Source organism: Diospyros lotus, chromosome 3 (assembly GCF_014633365.1).
Source record: "Diospyros lotus cultivar Yz01 chromosome 3, ASM1463336v1, whole genome shotgun sequence".
NCBI classification, from domain to species: Eukaryota; Viridiplantae; Streptophyta; class Magnoliopsida; order Ericales; family Ebenaceae; genus Diospyros; species Diospyros lotus.
Genome location: NC_068340.1, coordinates 1,806,654 through 1,824,402, shown reverse-complemented (window position 1 = coordinate 1,824,402; position 17,749 = coordinate 1,806,654). Strand labels below are relative to the sequence as shown.

Sequence of the window (17,749 nt, the reverse complement as noted above, 5' to 3'; positions counted from 1 at the left end):
TCATCATCATGTCATGCAAACATGTCAAAAGAGATTATGAGAGCACCAGGACAAGAGTTCCTATATATTTTGGGTAGGGGCAATTGTTGTATGACAAGAGGTTAGTCTTTGTATTTTTGAAGATATGTTGATATTTATTTCTACCAATGCATGTACTTATATTTAATTATCGAGATGTTTATTTGTATTAATTATTATATGTCGTTCAAAAAATATGATTGGCTTCTTTTCTTTTTTAACTTTTAGAAGATAAAAGGGTGCAAAACTTAAACAATAAGATTGTGACAAGTGAATACAAGAGCGTTAATTTAAGAGGTATTAATGCTTGCATAGAGTGATCTCGGGTTCAAGTGTGACAAATACATAAAAAAAATGTGAGAAGTGTTGGAAATTTTATAAACTAGGCGATTTAAAGTAGAGTAGGCAAGCGTCGCTTAAAACAGATTAATTTAGAACTTAACGGAGACAAAAATAAGTTGTGGTCATATGCAATAAGAGTGTTGTGAGTCTAGACAACAAACTGTATCATATCTCAATATTACCCAATACAAGATGCAATCGTATACCAAAAGTGGTCTCTATATTCTTACTGATATATTAAAATATATAATTTGATTAATATAAATATACATCAATACTAAGATATCTATTTATGTTGATTATTGCTTATGCCTAAAAGGATAAATATAGTTGGCTCGCCCACAAAGCCTCCAAGAGGTGGGCAGCACACAAGATCAAAGGCAAAACTGCGGCAAATCTCTTCTTTTTTTTTTTGGTTTTTCCAATTATGTTTATAACAACTTCTTGGTTTACAAAAAGAAAGCTTTTCCACTATTATTAATTTAAAATATTATTTAAACACTTAAAATTGACATTTTTTTACTGATATTTTTCATTAATAGATTATACATTTATATTAATATAATACTACAAAATATGATATTGCATTTGATTCAATGAGAACGAAACAATCTGGTCAAGCCGCCATAGTCATTGTCTTGTAATGAAAGCAAGCATTAAATTAAAATAAAAATCTGCCAACAGGGTGATATGATAAATGAAATAAATTTGCCAACTAACTATAACTAGCATCTTCCTGGAAACCAGACCAAGCCATATAAAGCAAGACCATTCTAACAAACATGCCTCGAAGAACTCTCACGCACTTTCTACTAATGTTGTTTTGAATCATTCAAATATTTTTAATGACATTTATACATTAATCAATTGCACATTTACATTGATAACACAAAATATAATAGTTTAGTATGTAAATATCACAAGTGAACAACAGACCAAAATGTAAAACCGAGATAAATCTCAGTGACTTAAGAGGCTGTTTGGCTTAGCGTTTTTTTCAATAACTTTTTAGTGATTTAGCTTTTAAATTAAAAGTTAGATAGTATTTAAGTTGATAATGTGTTTAGATAAGTATACTTTTAAGTTGTTAATTATTAGTTATATGTTTGGTTTGTAAAATCTAATAAGTTGTTAGAACTTAATAAAAAGATTAAAATAAACATGATACTGAATAATATAATTAAAAAACATAAAAATATTATTTTTGATCAAATTAATTTATAATTAATAGAATACTTACAATTACAAGTTAATAAATTATATATAATTATCAAAAAAATATTAATACAATACTTTAAGTTTATAAATTTAGGTTTAGTGTATAAAAATATTAAATATATATATTGATACATTATAAAAAATTCTTTATTTTTATATTTTATTATATAAAAATAAGTTGTATATAAAAAATATATACATATAAATATAGAAAAAGGAAAATAAAATACACAATATATATATATATATATATAAATTGATGAAGAAAGAGATATATCAGAAGAGACAATATGGAAGAAGGAGGTCGCTGAAAGAAGGAAGAAGAAGATTGCTGGACGATGAGATAACGGCGAAGGGCGGCTAACAACGACCCGACTGAAAGTAAAGGCGGCGATGGCGCAACAAGGAGGAGACCCACCAGCGACAACGCCCGATCTGGAGAAGAAGCCTAGCAAATCTGGAAAAGAAGGAGGTGCCAACAACATATCTGGAGAAGGAGGCGGCAACGACAGATCGGAGAAGGAGGCGACAGGTGATGGCGCAACCCAAAATCGAAGGCGGCTTGAGGGTATTTTGGTATTTTTTTTGGTTAACTTACCAACATTTTCTGACAAAACTGGAGATACCAACTTTTGTTAAACGCTAGTATAGCAATTTTTCAGTGGGATAACGTATAAGTTAAAATGCTAACCTAAACAATTTAACCACAAAAGCAGCATAGCAGATCCACTGCATAAATGGCTTCTACGTGATCAAACTGCTAAGCCAACAGCCTCTAAAAGATGTAAGAAAAACCATACAAAAGGAATAAAGAGCCACTAGCTAAAACAATGCTTCCATGGAAACACTAGAACAGAAAAGGAGATTAAAAATATAAAAGCATAGTTGATCATCAAGCAGTGGAAACTCAAATAAGGTAATTAGACGAGTAAATGAAAATGGCTTTTCTATGGACGCTTTAAGTAAATTATGTAACCAGAAAATGTTATTCAGGGAAAAATCAATAAATTAATGTCAAATGAGGGTCATCTTACATAAGACTACATATTACAGTGGCAAAGAATCAACCAAGAATTACAAGTTTCAAGGATGTAGATCCCATCCCATGAGTAGTCAAACCTGAGCTGGATGCCGTCGTACCTAGAAGGAGGCTTTTGAATCGCCAGCAGCCTCAAAATTCCACCCACTGCAGCTGGTATTATCGGTACTGGTACATCCATGTTGCATATGACTGAAAAGGTTGACCTTCCTCCCTTGGCTTGCCCTTGAATTAGAAAGGTTTGTTATTGTCTTGGTTGTCTCTTTTAAGTTGAACCTTTAACTTTTTACTGCCTAATTGGCGGCCATTCATCGTATCAATTGCAGATTGAGCAGCTGCTGGTGAGTCATAACTGACAAATCCTGCCAGCAGAAGCTGATTAGGGGGCAGAGGAGTGGTAGTTTCAGATTTGTAAAGAGTAAGTTATTCGTACCAAAACATTTGCTAACACCAGTAGCTTTGTCGACGAAGACCTTGGCACTTAAGACCTTTCCAAATGGTTGGAAGAAATCAGAAAGTTGTTGATCACCAAAGTCTTGAGGAATGTGATAAATAAATAAATTAGCTCCAGGGGGACCTGGGTTCAGAGGAGATGCTTATTAAGTACACGTTAGCCATAAAACTTTAGAGAAGCAAGAGAGAGAACAGAAAAGAGAATTTCTCAGCAAAAATTTTCAACAACCTTCAGCCTGACCCCCAGAACTTCGACTCACACTAGAAGATGCAGATTGACTGTGTACGGTTGTCGTTGGTACAGACATAGAAGAAGCAGGAGGACTACTTAAAGGCCAGTTCCCCATTATTCCCCTGGGATATGCCATAGGATACTGAAGCCGTGGTACTGCTGGATATACAGAGCCCATGTATCTCGCTGATGGAATAGCATAATTCCTTGAGGGCATACCAGAGGCGAGATCAGGAGTGACTCCACGCAATGCATTTCCCTGGTTTACTGAAGGAACCATGTTATGGAAACCTGGTTGATTCTGCACTGGTGGCAGCCGATATTGCACAAGCCCATAAGTTCCAGGAGCCTAAAAAGACTTTTATGCATCAGTATATTAGCAACTTCATCTTCCAAAACAGCATAAAGCATGAAAGAGGAACTTGAAGTAAGATTTCAAGAGGAGGAGAAAATGTTACTGTTGTAGCTTTTAATAACTGGCATAGCTGTGCTTCAACGCATGAGGTTATACATTGCATTAATTCCAAAACAATTCAAATCTAATGTGAGAATAACCTGATAGCCATAACCATTATATGGAGAAATGTATCCCATTGGCAAGGGTCCATACAAGGATGAATGCTGTCCAGGGCTGCGATTTGGCACAAAGGGAGCCAATGATAGAGCCTTATGAGCCCTCCTAGCTTGCCTTTCCTTCTCTGTATCTGCCCATTTGACAACTAATGGTATGGCTGAGCCCTGGTACAGCAAAGATGGTAAGATTTTTTAATTTACAAAAATATTTTATTTGTTTACACAAATGGCCTTCAATAATACATACTCCAAAAAACTAAATAAATAAATAAGTCAGCAATGATTGGAAAATTAAGCGCTGGGTTAAGTAACCTATTTTCCTAGAAGTTTAAGCTATTAAGAAAAGGGCTCAACAATGTATACATCAAGCTTTTCAACATTATCAATGTAACATGCGGACAAACTTAACTGCCATACACTAACATAAAAACAAGTGGATGAGACCACACACATTACAACACCTTACTACCTCCTAGAACCAGATGTGTACAATATTTTCATTTACACTTGTCCTAAAAGCTTAAGCTGTTAAGAAGGGTACCAAGAGTGTATGTCCAGGTTCTCAACAAATTTGAAATCATCAATTTTTTTATGGCCTTTGGCATACACTAACCTTGATTATAAAGATTACTTGTGTCAAAGCACAACCATAGCTACTTTCAAAGTACAATATCAGGATCAGAATAAACCTAATGCCGTAGAATAATTTCAATGTGCAGACCATTTCAGGATGCACTAAAGGACAAATTGCTAGGTTGTACCTTGGCCAATCAATTCAAGGTAGATGTACAGATTGTAGGAGAATCTCTGGATTCCGAGTCTAGAAGCATGCAAAAAAGACATTAAACCAGGAGGCAGCTCCTCTTCAGATCATTACATTCTAGCCTCCCTGACCATGATATGGCAGCTTATAGCCATTGATTCCCTTCAAATATAGCAGGAAGCATGTAAGCCATTTAATAAGTCAATGACCTCATACTGGCACCTGTTTCCAGGGCATCAAATGGCTTGCTGCTGCATCACAGGCAAGGAAATCAGTGGAGTAATAATCTGCATAGGAACCATTCTAAAAGAGAATACATGTCCCTGAGGAACTGTGTCATAGATTTCCAGAAGCTAAACTAAAAGCAACTAACCATACAGCTCACAAGTAGTCATTCTGAAATCTTCCAAATTTAGCTTTAACTATTACAAATGATTAAATCAAGACGTTCAGCCAATAGGTGGGGCACTGTGTGCTGAAAATAAACTGTAAAAATTAAAATAAAACCAGAAAGAGAAAAGGAACCGTCAAAAAAATCCTTGACTTTGCATCAAATTTCGAAAAAAAAAAAAAAAAAAGAAAGAAAAAAGAAAACAGTTAAATTTAAGGACCAATACTACTCTTAAGTTGTTTCGTCAACTTAGACCTAAGGTTTCACTTGATTAATGAAGTAAAATTCAACGTAAGAAATCCATAAAAATTATTAACAACATACATGCCAGCACACGGTAAGAAAAAAAGTTAGTCTATCAAAAGATAAACAAACCCAAACCTCCATCTTATGTTTCCCATTGATAGCCTCTATGGCTGCAACAGCTTGTTCCTTTGTCTCATACTTCAGAAAAGCACAACCTGCATTATATAAAATAGATAGGAAGACCAAGAAAGAGGAAAGATGAAGTCACATTCTAGACTTTGAAAGAATTAAAGTTTGTGTGTGTGGTGAGGGGAGTCAAGACCAGAAAGTGTACCTTTGCTGGTTTGCTGAGAACCTCTCAGAATTTGCAAGTCTTTAATATTTCCATGTTGAGAAAATAATGCAGAAAGCTCAGCATCGGAAACATTCTTTGGAAGCATACCCACAAAAAGTTTATGTTCTGATCATAGAATAATCACTAGTTATTAATCAAATCATCTGAGGTAATAATAGATGGTAGGTTAATATAAAACAAAATCAGCATAAGATGGAGAATAAGAATGGCATCAGAAAAATTTACAAGAGAACAATCTTAAGGGCATGTGTAATAAAACAATGAAAAATATATTACACCTAGTCTTTCCAACTCGCCATCTGCATACTTCACTTGCAACGGACTGGATGCCTGAATAGGACACAGAAGAATATGATGCCTTAAAATCAGAGAGAAACACATGTAAGACTGAAGAAAAAACATAAAACAAGTACAAAACAACAACAGTTTTTACTGCAAATAATTTTCATGGTAAAATATTTCCATATTTTTTTGTAGAAGTCTGAATTTATAAGCTGATAACACATTATGAGGTTCGAACCAACTGTATGGCTGACAACCATTATCTGGCCACTTGTCACAACCCCAGGGATAACCTAGTTGTTACACTTGTAATACCTAAGCTGTGTTATTCCTTTCAGTTAGTGCTGTAAACGATTTAGACATTATAACTGAAAAGAAGCCTATAAAGAGGCTAAGCAGAGAGGATGAAGGGCATGTTGAAAGTAATACAAAGTTTCTTTTTCCCTCTCTTTTCTCTCTCTCAATTCTCCCTCATCCTTTCAAATCCTCCCTCCATTTCTATTCTTCCTCTTGGTTCTTCTTTAATTCAGGAAACTATCCAAGTCCCAGTCCTGAGGCTTGACACCACTGAAGCAGACAACTCCAAGCTTTCAGAAGATCTAGGGTGAGTGTTGGCCTAGATAACATATTACTTTTAGTACGACACATTTAACATCCAACAAGCAATAGTTACTAAAACTCATTAAATGTCATTCCCAATCTCAATATAATTTGCAAACACCTATACATTTAGAGGAGAAAAGGTCAAATTCTGTTTTCTCTTCTGTTAACAGAGTACACCTCACAAGCACACAAATTTAATGAGAAAAATCACAAAAAGGCTCATATTATAAAGTAATTTGTTATACTAAACCTTATTCATATTTTTAAGTAATTTAATTATACTAAACTTTATTCATATTTTTAGCTGTATGTGTATGACTTTTGTTAATTGTTATGCTACAAAAAGTGTTGGTGGACAACAGTGGAACCAGGATTTGAGGCCAATGGTGTCAATATATTAAGGTTTAAAATACATTAAATTAAAATAAAATAGTATTAATTTTACAAATGCATTTAAGTATAACAATCAAACAAAATAAAGTTAAAAAAAATAACCTAACTAACAAATATCCATCAAGTAAACGGAACAAAAACAAAACTAACACCTATCTTAATATTTCCTCTGCAAAGCCTTTGACAATTCATTTGTAATTCTAAGCACATTTTTCATAAGTTATAAATTTAACACAAAATCAAAAGATTTGACCAATTGCAAATGACAATTTTCTTTAGTTACTCTTTGCAATTTTCTAATGCATGGGGTCAACTGAAAATTTTCATTTTGTAGTGGGGTCAAACTATAATTAACCTTTTTTTCTTTTTTCTTTTTTCTTTTTAGTGAGGTCAAGATATAATTAACCTCATGTTGACCCCTGATGGAAGATAAGAGTTTTTCTTTATAAGAATTTGATGATTAAAAACTTAGTCATGAAAAGCAGAAAAAGAGGATGCCAACAAAATACAAACACAAAATCAAGACCCAACATCAGCATCAAACACTGTTTCTGAAAAAGCTTCTTATAAATAAACATGATAATGGAGAATTCTAAAAATGAGATTATAAAGTTCTCCTGCATTGATAGAAAGCCAAACACATGTTTCCATGCCACTTAACAACTCCAGGAAGGTTCTTCTATTCTTCCCAATTCTTGCATGTATCTCCCAAGCACCTTTTTTCCTAGATATACCTCCACGTTTTAAATTTCCCATGTAGCTTAGGTCAATTTGCAGTATCCCCCCACGTTCTCATTCTGCATTATTAAATAGCATCTCAATTTTTTTTCCCAAATTATCACGCATGCATAAGAGGCTAACCCATAAAATAGTGAAAAGTAGGTGCCTGAGGATCAATACATTCCCCCCAAGGGAATACAGGTCAAAAGCAGGTCAATTTTCACAGCTCCCAAGTAAAATTCTAAGAATAAAGTCAAGGTTTCTGTTACACCATTTATGCAGAATCTCAGTATAAAATCTAAAATCAAACTCTTTTTTTTTCATTTGTAGGTACAATGAGGTCCATGCATCATGCCATACACCAGTTCATATGAGTTCTCTGGCAGAACAGCCCTTCAGCAGGGATTAATAAAGCAATTTACGAAGTTTAATTTCTTTAGCAGCAAAGCACTTAACCAGGAAATATAATCATGCAATTTAAGAAGTTCCATTTTAGGATACCGCAGAACTTGGTAATGCATAAAAAGTGTCACTTGCTATTTCTGTAACCAAACAGTCGCTTGCCATAAGAGGATATACTTGATTCTCCAAATAAGTAAATAACACTTCGCGACAGCATGTCGACACAACAGTAAATTCGAATTTTCTATCTTGTTTAATTAATGCAGAGAAAGAGCATCTTTACAACCATTAATCACAAAAGGTGATTTAGAATAGAGAAGAATAAAGATCAGAAAGCTACTCACCCCGGCCAGAGTTCTCTTATTATGACACGCATCCACCGCTTTGTCGGCTTCTTCCCTTGACGGACATATCACGAAACAACATCCTGCAGAGAAGTAAAAAACAAGAAAAGAGAGACCAAATTAAGGCCTAAATCATCATTAGGCGCACTCAAACGAAGCAAATCTGGAAGAAGCTGCTCGAATCGTACATTGCGATCCGCGGCGCGAGCAGAACAAGGATTCGAAAATGCAGCAAGGAAGAGAGAAACTAGCAGTGAAACTTGAAGAAAGAAATACAGAGATAGAGAGGATTCGCGAGTTTCGAACCTCGTGAAGTTCGCGTTGCCTTGTCTCGAATGATGTTGACTTCGTCCACTATAGCGAACTCGTTGAACATTGCCAGAAGCTGGTCCTCCGTCATGTGCTTCGGCACTTGCCCCACGAACAGCTTCACGCTCTCCTCTCCGTGATCTCGCGCCGGCTGCTGTTCTGCCATTAATGCCTACTGCTTCTCCTCGCCGTCTGTCTCTATCTTCTCTCCACCTTCTCTCTCTTCGCTGTCCGTCCGTCCTTCTCCTGCACCCAGTCGTCGCTTTGTTGGCTGCCTGTAAACCTGTTTTGGGGAAAATAGGCCTTTCTAGATGTCAAAGTTGGATCTTCACTGGCAATTTTAATATTATGATTGAAGCGTTCCCAACCGGGCCTTGTTTTCCAAATATATACGAAACTGCCCTTGCCGCTTCGTTGACGTTGCGCAGCTGGAAAAGGCAATTGCCTAGTCATGTAAGAGCTTGAATTTGATTCAAACTCTTTTAATAAGTCCAATCTAACTGACGATTCTGTCCTTGTCCTATTTTTGGGCCCACAAATGGGCCACCGCATCTCCACCTCGGCTTGGATTTAAGCCCATTAGCCCCATCCACTATAATTTGAAAGTTGTAACATCTCAATCAATTTTGTTATGTTGCCCGTTATGTTCCTCGAGCGTGCAATATAATATTTATCCGAAATAGATAAATTGAGAGAAAAGGGGTGAGAGTTCATTGGGAGGTTGGACTCGCACCCCCCTTACTAGTTCACGTTGAGTAATATAAATATTGTCTAACATAGATAACAAATCATTCCTATGTAACATCTTATTGATTAATAAAATAAAATATAATAAATATATTTTATATGATAATTTGATAACTTTTGAATATCAAATATAATCGAGTTTATTTATTAAGGACTTAACACATATGGTGCTTGCTCAACAATAAAAAAATATAATGTTTAATTAATGATGTGTAAAATATTAAGATTATGTATCTCAACTACTAAAAGTTGTTGCTTTAACTCTTTATCGTGATTATAACGTTAACGCATGTATAAATAATAGGTTGACTAGTTTGTTGTGCTCCCTCATCCAATAGGTCATCCACGTGACGTGTTATTTAGCAAAACGAATGCATTCATACATATGTTAACATTTGTTTATGATAAGAACTTAAAATAATAATTTTTAATTATTAAAATACGAAATATTGACGTTTTTCATATTAATGACTAAATATTATATTTTTAAATTATTGAGGAAGCATCGTTTGAATTAATCCATTATTAAAAGAAGATTAATGTTAGCTATTGGACAAATGCTAAGCAAAAAATACACTTTGTTTTCAATAAATATGTATTTATTGGATTTTTTTTCAACAATCAAATAATTTCCATAGTTTATCACAAGTGTATCTTGTTTCAAAATAAATTAATACTCTTTATATTTATATCAAAATTTAACAACACATATCATAGTAAAAAATGAACACTCAATAATTGTATTTAGTGTGACGCTCTTGTATTAGTGAATAGCTAGGTTGTATGGAAACGAAAAATAGAAAACTATATTTTCTAAAAAAGAGTAAGAAACGGAAATGCGAGAGAAATACGTAAATAACAAATATACAATGATTTTTTTGTAAATATAATATTTAATATATAAAATTACTAAAAAAATATTATTCAATCTAAAAATAAACACAAACTACATAATGTATTCAAAGAAATACAAACATTAAGTTTTATATTTCATAAACCATGATTTACTAATTAAAAAATAATTAAATTTAAATTTAAAATAAAAATAATAAAATATAATATAATTTATAAAATTTTATCGACTTTATCATTCACTTTCTTTATGGTCTCATTGGCATCTTCATAAAAAAAATATAATTTATAATTTTGGTTCAATTTAAGTTTACATAATTTGAGTTAGATACAAACAAAATTACATTTCATAAAAAATACAATATTCAACTTTTAATATTTTTTGGTTGAAATAACCAAAATGATCGAATCAACTGAATTTTAAAACGATATCGTTTTGATGGGTATATGTTATTGTATTTGATTTTGTCCATTCGATTCTTAATTATTTTTGTGATTTTCATTTGTGTCGGTTTGGTCTATTATTCAGTCTTTTCGGCTTATTTAGTCTCCGGTTGGTTTGTTTGCTTTTTTTATTATTATTATTTTTTTATTTTCGAGTTATTCAGTTTTTTGGTTAATTTGATTTGATTTTTTAACCCGATTTAATTTTTTTTTTTAATTTTTAATCTTCGGTCGATTCTACCGCATGGAGACTCCTAATTCTAAATGATACTGTCATGAGTGAAAATATCTTTTGGTTTTCGTAAAATGACCGTCCGAACCGGCAAACCGCACTGAATAAGAGCCCTAGGGCTGGAGAGGCGAGAGTGACGAGAGATTGGAAACCAGAGAAGTGGTGATTGGGATTGGGGCAAATTACAGTTCGATTGCTCCGCGATAGTTGTTCTTCCTCGATCAGGTTCGTCTCCAGCTTGTGTATAATGTATCTCTATCGTTTATTTATCTGTCTATACGTATGAATCTTGCATGTTATCCCAGATCCTCTGTTTCTCCGTTCCAGAGTAGCATCATCTATGTTTCCATGATCCTTGATTCCGTTTCTCTCGAGTCTCTCCAATTCGGAAGACGCGGGTTTTTGTCTTAATTGTGAAGTTTCCACTAGGAGCAATTATCGATAATTGTACTTCATTGGACGCGAGAAGTAGCGATTGTGGGCTTTTGTGTCTGTTATTTTTTTCTTTTTCTGTGGTATTTGGTATTAGAAACGAAATTTCTGAGCGGTTTAAGAACGTTAGTGGCAAGGCGAGGGAGAATTTTTATTTACTAGAAAGAGAAGAGAGGAAGAGAAGGGGAAAGCAGAGGTGGGTTTTCCTTTTGTTTTTATAGATTCTATTTGTACGTTTTTTTTTGTGATTATGAGCTAGTTCATGGTTCTATGCCTTTTTTTTTTTTTTCTTTTGTTTGTGTTTTCCCCCTTTTCGTCTTATGGCTGGACTTATTTATGTGTTATCCTGATATTCTTCAGGTTACTGGTCCTGACAGTACTCGACAATGCCTCGGTATGAAATATTTCTTCATGCAATTATAATTATAGATGTTAATTTATGAAGTTTATAATTTATATGCTGATGTTTTTCATACAAGCAATTACCGGTTTTATCCTTAAGCAGTTTATAATAATCTGTTTATTTTATTTGTTGATTTTTCAGGTATTATTGCGATTACTGCGACACCTATTTGACGCATGATTCTGTTAGTTCTTTTAGGCTCTTTATTTTGTATTCCTTTTTTCTTCTTTTTGGCTTGTATTTTATGATATCATTGGTGTGGAAATGAATATGTTGAATACTTGTCAGATCACCTCTTATTATCAGTATTCAAGTTTATCCAAGGTAACAAGGACTTGGGGAAATTTTTTCTTCATCTCCCCCCTCCCCCCATCCTCAAATGATTAGACTGACAAGAAACATAACATTGACTGTTTAGGGGGGGTGGGGGACCTGAGGAAAAAGTAAGGCCTTATCCTGAAGAAATTCCAGGCTACTGCTTAGCTTGCAATGCTGTGTTGTTTGTCTGGCTTGAAATAGATTGTTGCTAGAATTAGTAATAAATAGCCCTGCCCGCTACTTTTCTTTTCTTTGTTTTGCAATTGTTACTGTTGAGTTTCATGTAGATCGTTGTTTTTTGTTTTTCCAGCCTTCTGTTAGAAAGCAGCACAATGCAGGGTACAAGCACAAGGTATTGTTCTATAGTCATATATCCATATTTTTTTCGTAAGTTTAGATCACTGCATCATAATATTTTACCTGGCCATTCTGTGAAGGCAAATATCCGATCTTACTATCAGCAATTTGAGGCACAACAAAATCAAATTTTGTTAGACCAAAAGATCAAGGAACATCTTGGGCAGACAGCTACATACCAGCAAGTTGGTGTTGCTTTCAACCCAATGAGACCCCCTATGCCTGTTCTTCCTACTCCATCAATGCCAATGGCAGGGAACCCCAACATGAATTCACCATTAATTCCTGGAGTTAGACCACCAATCTTGCCTAGACCAATTCATGGTATTATTTTTGTATAAAACTTTTCCATCAACTCAGATTGTAGTTGTTTATTTCTTCAAATTATTGATGCTTTAAGTCTCTTATATATTGAACCATTTGCATCTGGATCCTCAGGTGTTTGTGTTTTTTAATTGCATCAGGACTTGCATGCTTATAAGCAGTTATTTCCACTGTTTATGAGGCTGGACACTTTAGGAGTATTGCCTTTTTAATTGCGCAGATTCATTTGTATAGGAGAAGATGTATGCATAGAACTTGGCTTGTGCCTATGACCGGCTATGCATGTGACAATTATTACAACTAACTTATTAGATAGTTAGCTTGTGCAGATACTTTTCTTTGTTTGCTACTGTAGATTTGACTTTAACAGCAAAAAATAAATAAATCTGTAGATTTGACTTTAGAGCCTCTGATTTTAAAAATATATTAAATAATTACTTGCACATGCACCAGTATAGATGTTAATTAGCCTGTACGTGCAAGGAACGTGCCAGTACTATATGTGCGAGTTTGGATCATTCTTAAGAGCAGCCATGAGTGGGGTTTGGATTCATGAACGTATCTTAAGGTGTGTAGGCAAAGTAGAGATAGAACTAGAGGGATCTTCTTTCATTTATCTTGTGACAGATGGTAGTGGAAAAATAAGTTGATGGCTTCTTTCCCCTCTTTTTTGTAAAAAGGGGATACAATGTTTATCTTATTATAACTTTTCTTTTTTGTTATTTTAAATATATTAGTACATGTTACTTAAACTTGGTCAGTAATAAGCCTTCATATTGGTGAATGCTAATAAAGACTTGAATGGTCTTGGAGTATCTGCATGTTCTCATCTGTGCATTTAGGTAAAACATTACCCTGAGTTGGAAAAGCCCCTTTGTCAGAACTTACTGGACTTCCAATAGAGAAAGTAGTTGTTAGACTAATTATAGTGTTGAAGTATTTGCCTAAGGACTAGACATATGATCACGGGAGAGGAAGGTCAAAGAGAAGGAATATATTAAAGCTTCTAGAAGACCGGTAGTTAGGGACTATAATGGTAACCGCTACGTGTATGAGGTGGTTACCGAGGTTAGTGTCCTTGTAATTCCTGCCCTCTATAGAGGGTCCGAGGGGTCTCATTCCCTCCCCAATCATTTTTCATTTCTATCTTGAGAAAGAGTATGTGCTGTGTGTATGTGCGAGAGAGGAAAGTAGTCATTGCTTTGTAATCTCCGGGTAGGGAAGCTTGTTAATAGGGCTGTGTGTGAAATGAGTGCATGTAATCTTGGTTTTTCATTTTCAAGATAGTGAAGAATGAGATCATCCCAGTCTGGATATAGGTTCTCCATTAGGAGTTTTGAACCAGGATAAATTTGCTTGTCTTGCGTGTGAGTGCTTTGTTTTGTGTTGTTTATTGTATCCTACTTTCTGTTCTATTGGTGTGTGAGAGGTTGTATCCATCCTGAGGGAGATTTGAGTGTGAGGGTAGACAGGGATTGTCACTACATATAGGACATGCTTTGATTCTGCAGCACCAAGTATTTAATGAAAATTTGATGTGGAAATGATGGAGAATATTAGAACAATCTGTTTCATTGTTTGCCACATTTCCTTGAGGAAGCTGCATGTCACCCTTACCATATACCATGTGGATTCATAAATAGGGCCAAACCTACCTACGAGCTGTTTGAGTTCATCTCCCTTGAAGGTCCACTATGGAGTGGATGTTGAGAGAGCCACGGCAGTAATGCATTTATAATAATCAACTTGACCAAATATCTTTGTTGCAACACTAATATTGTCCACCCCGCCTAACATATAACTGATATGTCCCCATTATAATGTGGCAATAGGCCAATACTGCCAGATCACTTTCCAGGGGATCTTTTTTCTCCCAAGGGTCCTCACTACCAAGGTGCATAATCTGGCCACAATGGATTCAAAAACACTCTAGGTTGTCCGAGTTTGAGGTAGAAACCAAAGGAGACATTTTTTATTTACAGGGTGGGGCCTATCTTTCCACATTCCTACTGCAACGACGAGGCCATTTTTAGTTACTAGTAGACTTTGAGAAGGTTCTAGCTATTGTTCCTAGTATCAGTTCCTCAATAGAGTACATCACTTTATATTGATCTTATAAGCATAAGTTTCTTCCTCACCTTGTTGTTTGTGTAATATGTTTTGGTGCTATATACCTTTTACATTTGTTTTTCTTGCCTTTTTTTTTTTTTGCTTCTTAAAGCCCTGTTTTTCTAAAAAAGAAAAAATAAATTCTAAATGATGATGAAACTAGTATGGAACTATTGATGGAGCTTTAATGCATTACTAAGAAACACTAACACCTCTAAGTTGTCATGTTGTGTTGTTCATGAACCCTTGATGGATACTTCCAAATACAGGTTAGGCACTTGTTCAAATGAACCCTATTATTTTTAATTTTTTCCCAATTTGACCCTACTTACATAAGACACTTTTATGGTATCCAAGATCATATTAAGGGAATGTAATATAGAACCAATGGAAGAGAAGAGAGGAGAAGAAAGGGATCAATAGATGAAAAAGAGAAATATGGAAAGCACAACAATTAATAAGGAGGAGAGGAAAACAAAATCAGCAAGAGATGTAGATGAGAGTAGTGGGGGACCGAGAAAATTTAGTCAGCGGAGGGTGGAAATACATTTGATAGTTTTTTTTTTTCTTTTTTTTTTTACAAAAACGAATAGAAAAAAAGAAAAAAATACATAAAAACAATATATATTATTCATCTACGAGATCTCATGTTTTGGAACTGTTGTATAATAGCTTCATTTTCAATGGTGTCAAATCTATCTCTTTCAATACAAGTGACTAGGCAATTTAATTATATAAAGCTAAAGGCAGAAACATCTAAAATTTTTCTGAAGATTAAGGATAAAATTTTACCTGGTAAACAATAAATCTTTAACATTCAAGATTGAACGAGATGAAGAAAATGAGGGGAATAACAAGGAAAATATAAAATTGTGACAAAAAACTAACCCCCAAAAGCAATCCTTTGACAGATCAAATAACTCTTATGTAGAACCCCCAAAGAAGGATGGAAGAAAATGCAAAAACTCAAATCAATATAAAATCAAATCAATGCACACTTTCTCTAAAACCATAGAAGTAAAATGTTCTTGCCATGCTTCAAGTGCAATTCGACCCTACCCAAAATTGTACAAAGACCAAATTTTGTGCCTGACATCTCTCTGCCAAACAATCACCATTAACAGAGGGGACATATTATATATTTAATAGATAATATCACTTTCTCTAAAACCCTACAAGGGAAAAGTGCCATCCCTGCTTGAAGCAGGATTCAAACCCATGTGAAATTAAAACAAAGCCTGAATCTTCTGCCTTTAAACTGCTAGGCCAAATAACCACTGCTAACAGAAGAGCCATATCATATATTGAATAGATAATATAGGTTAACATTACACCAAATTAATTAATTTTTATTTTTCATTGGGGGTGCTGACCTCTCTCGCCCTTGGTCGGTCTGCCCCCAGAGGAGAGTTCTGGGGGAAGAAAAGTGCTCACTATTCATTCTAGAATCAATTAACATTAAAAAATTCAATATCTCATATGGTTGTGAGATGTCTTTATACCCTGTAATCAAATAGGAAACAAAAACCAAAACCAAAATGAAACGCCTAAGGGGTTGTCCAGACAATCCCCATGGTTACTTTACAACTAATCTCTAGACTCTGAGCCCTACTCTCTATGGAGTGGCTGGGCACAGTACTATCCTCTCCCCTCTTCTTTCCTGGCCCCATACTTTGTTCTCTACCTTGCAGTGACACTACTGATCCCAACTGTCCACAATCAGCACCCTAATTGTAGGTAAATCCCATTTTATCACCTCTGACTTGAGCAGGAGACCTACAATAAGTGTAGAATATATATTTGCATATTGATTTATCTTTGCACATGTTCTAATTCTATTGAAAGTTGCCATGTTTTATAATGTCCGTACCCAGCTTCTTAAGTGTACAAACAATGTCACACCTTAGTATCCTCAATTTTTTTTTTTTTTTTCTTTTTGAGTTTTCAGAGCACCTGAGTATAAGGTGCAATGTGAGAACTGTTTATTGATGTAAGCTTCTGTAGGATTTTTTTTTTTTTTTAAGTACCAGAACTATAATCTCTCTCTTGTGTTGCTTATATTGACTGTTTAATTTCATGGTTATGCAATGGTTTGTGCCAAAGGTATGATCTTAATCAAAATACCCTCACTAACTTCTTAATATATTCACCAGATTGCGTTGCCTCCAATGTAAGACACATGCTAACAGGTGGTGCTAATGTGTGATTCTGAGAACATTAATTCTTCGTGTATGGCATAAATATGCAATCTATTGTCCATGCTGTTTTGACAGTTTTTGCGAGCACGTGTTTCTATTTCTGAAATGCTGTTTATGTTGTCAGGTTACATGCCTGCTCCAGGTATGTCGCCAATGATTATGCCACCGGGTGCTGCTCCCTTTCCTCTTCAGGTTAATAGCCTCCCAAGGCCACCAACAATGACTTCAGGACCAGCTGCAGTTCCAGGGCCCCCCATGGCTAATTCTAGTAGTTCTACCCCTGCTATGTATCAGGCTAATTCAGCCCCAACTACTAGTGGAGGTTTTGACAGTTCAACATGAGTGCTCAAGCTCCTGAGGCCAACCATTAGTCCAGTCAACCTTGTGTAGGTTTTGCCGTTAGATCTTGTAAAACCGTGCAACTATAGCACTATTGACATTTGTGGAACGTGAATAACTGTTTTGATGTTTGCCGTTAGTATTTTTGTCAAGGTTATGCTTACAATCAGTATTTAATGTTACTGTTTTATCAGGTCATTTCTTGCATTGTTGTGACTATTTGCTTGTGATGTTGGAAACTGCAAGGGGCGACTAGGAGCACTTGTAGATGGGTATTCAAATTTCGGACCACCCAACCAAAAAATTTGGTC

General features: G+C 34.9%; 2 protein-coding genes across 2 annotated transcripts; one reads left to right on the top strand and one right to left on the bottom strand.

Moving 5' to 3' along the window:
* Positions 1-2,541: 2,541 nt before the first annotated feature.
* LOC127798524 (RNA-binding protein BRN1-like) lies at positions 2,542-9,005 on the bottom strand. Its single transcript, XM_052332141.1, has 9 exons — positions 8,681-9,005; positions 8,375-8,457; positions 5,909-5,960; positions 5,610-5,735; positions 5,411-5,490; positions 3,858-4,040; positions 3,300-3,651; positions 3,051-3,194; positions 2,542-2,979 (listed from the first exon to the last, which is right to left on the bottom strand). Exons 1-9 carry the CDS (start codon positions 8,847-8,849, stop codon positions 2,849-2,851), a joined length of 1,320 nt encoding a protein of 439 aa, XP_052188101.1. The 5' UTR covers positions 8,850-9,005; the 3' UTR covers positions 2,542-2,848.
* A 2,009-nt stretch (positions 9,006-11,014) lies between these two features.
* Positions 11,015-17,631, top strand: LOC127797100 (U1 small nuclear ribonucleoprotein C). The gene is made up of 6 exons (XM_052329634.1): positions 11,015-11,183; positions 11,751-11,784; positions 11,935-11,977; positions 12,422-12,463; positions 12,549-12,792; positions 17,224-17,631. The coding sequence occupies exons 2-6, from the start codon at positions 11,777-11,779 to the stop codon at positions 17,439-17,441; spliced, it is 555 nt and encodes a 184-aa protein (XP_052185594.1). The 5' UTR covers positions 11,015-11,183; positions 11,751-11,776; the 3' UTR covers positions 17,442-17,631.
* Positions 17,632-17,749: the final 118 nt, after the last annotated feature.

Coding starts and splice junctions, on each gene's coding strand:
- LOC127797100 (XM_052329634.1), top strand. Junction 11,978..12,421: donor CCTATTTGACGCATGATTCT/GTTAGTTCTTTT, acceptor TTGTTTTTCCAG/CCTTCTGTTAGAAAGCAGCA. Junction 12,464..12,548: donor ATGCAGGGTACAAGCACAAG/GTATTGTTCTAT, acceptor CATTCTGTGAAG/GCAAATATCCGATCTTACTA.
- LOC127798524 (XM_052332141.1), bottom strand. CDS start 8,849: ATGGCAGAACAGCAGCCGGCGCGAGATCACGGAGAGGAGAGCGTGAAG. Junction 3,652..3,857: donor ATAATGGTTATGGCTATCAG/GTTATTCTCACA, acceptor AAGTCTTTTTAG/GCTCCTGGAACTTATGGGCT. Junction 3,195..3,299: donor TTCTGGGGGTCAGGCTGAAG/GTTGTTGAAAAT, acceptor CTCTGAACCCAG/GTCCCCCTGGAGCTAATTTA.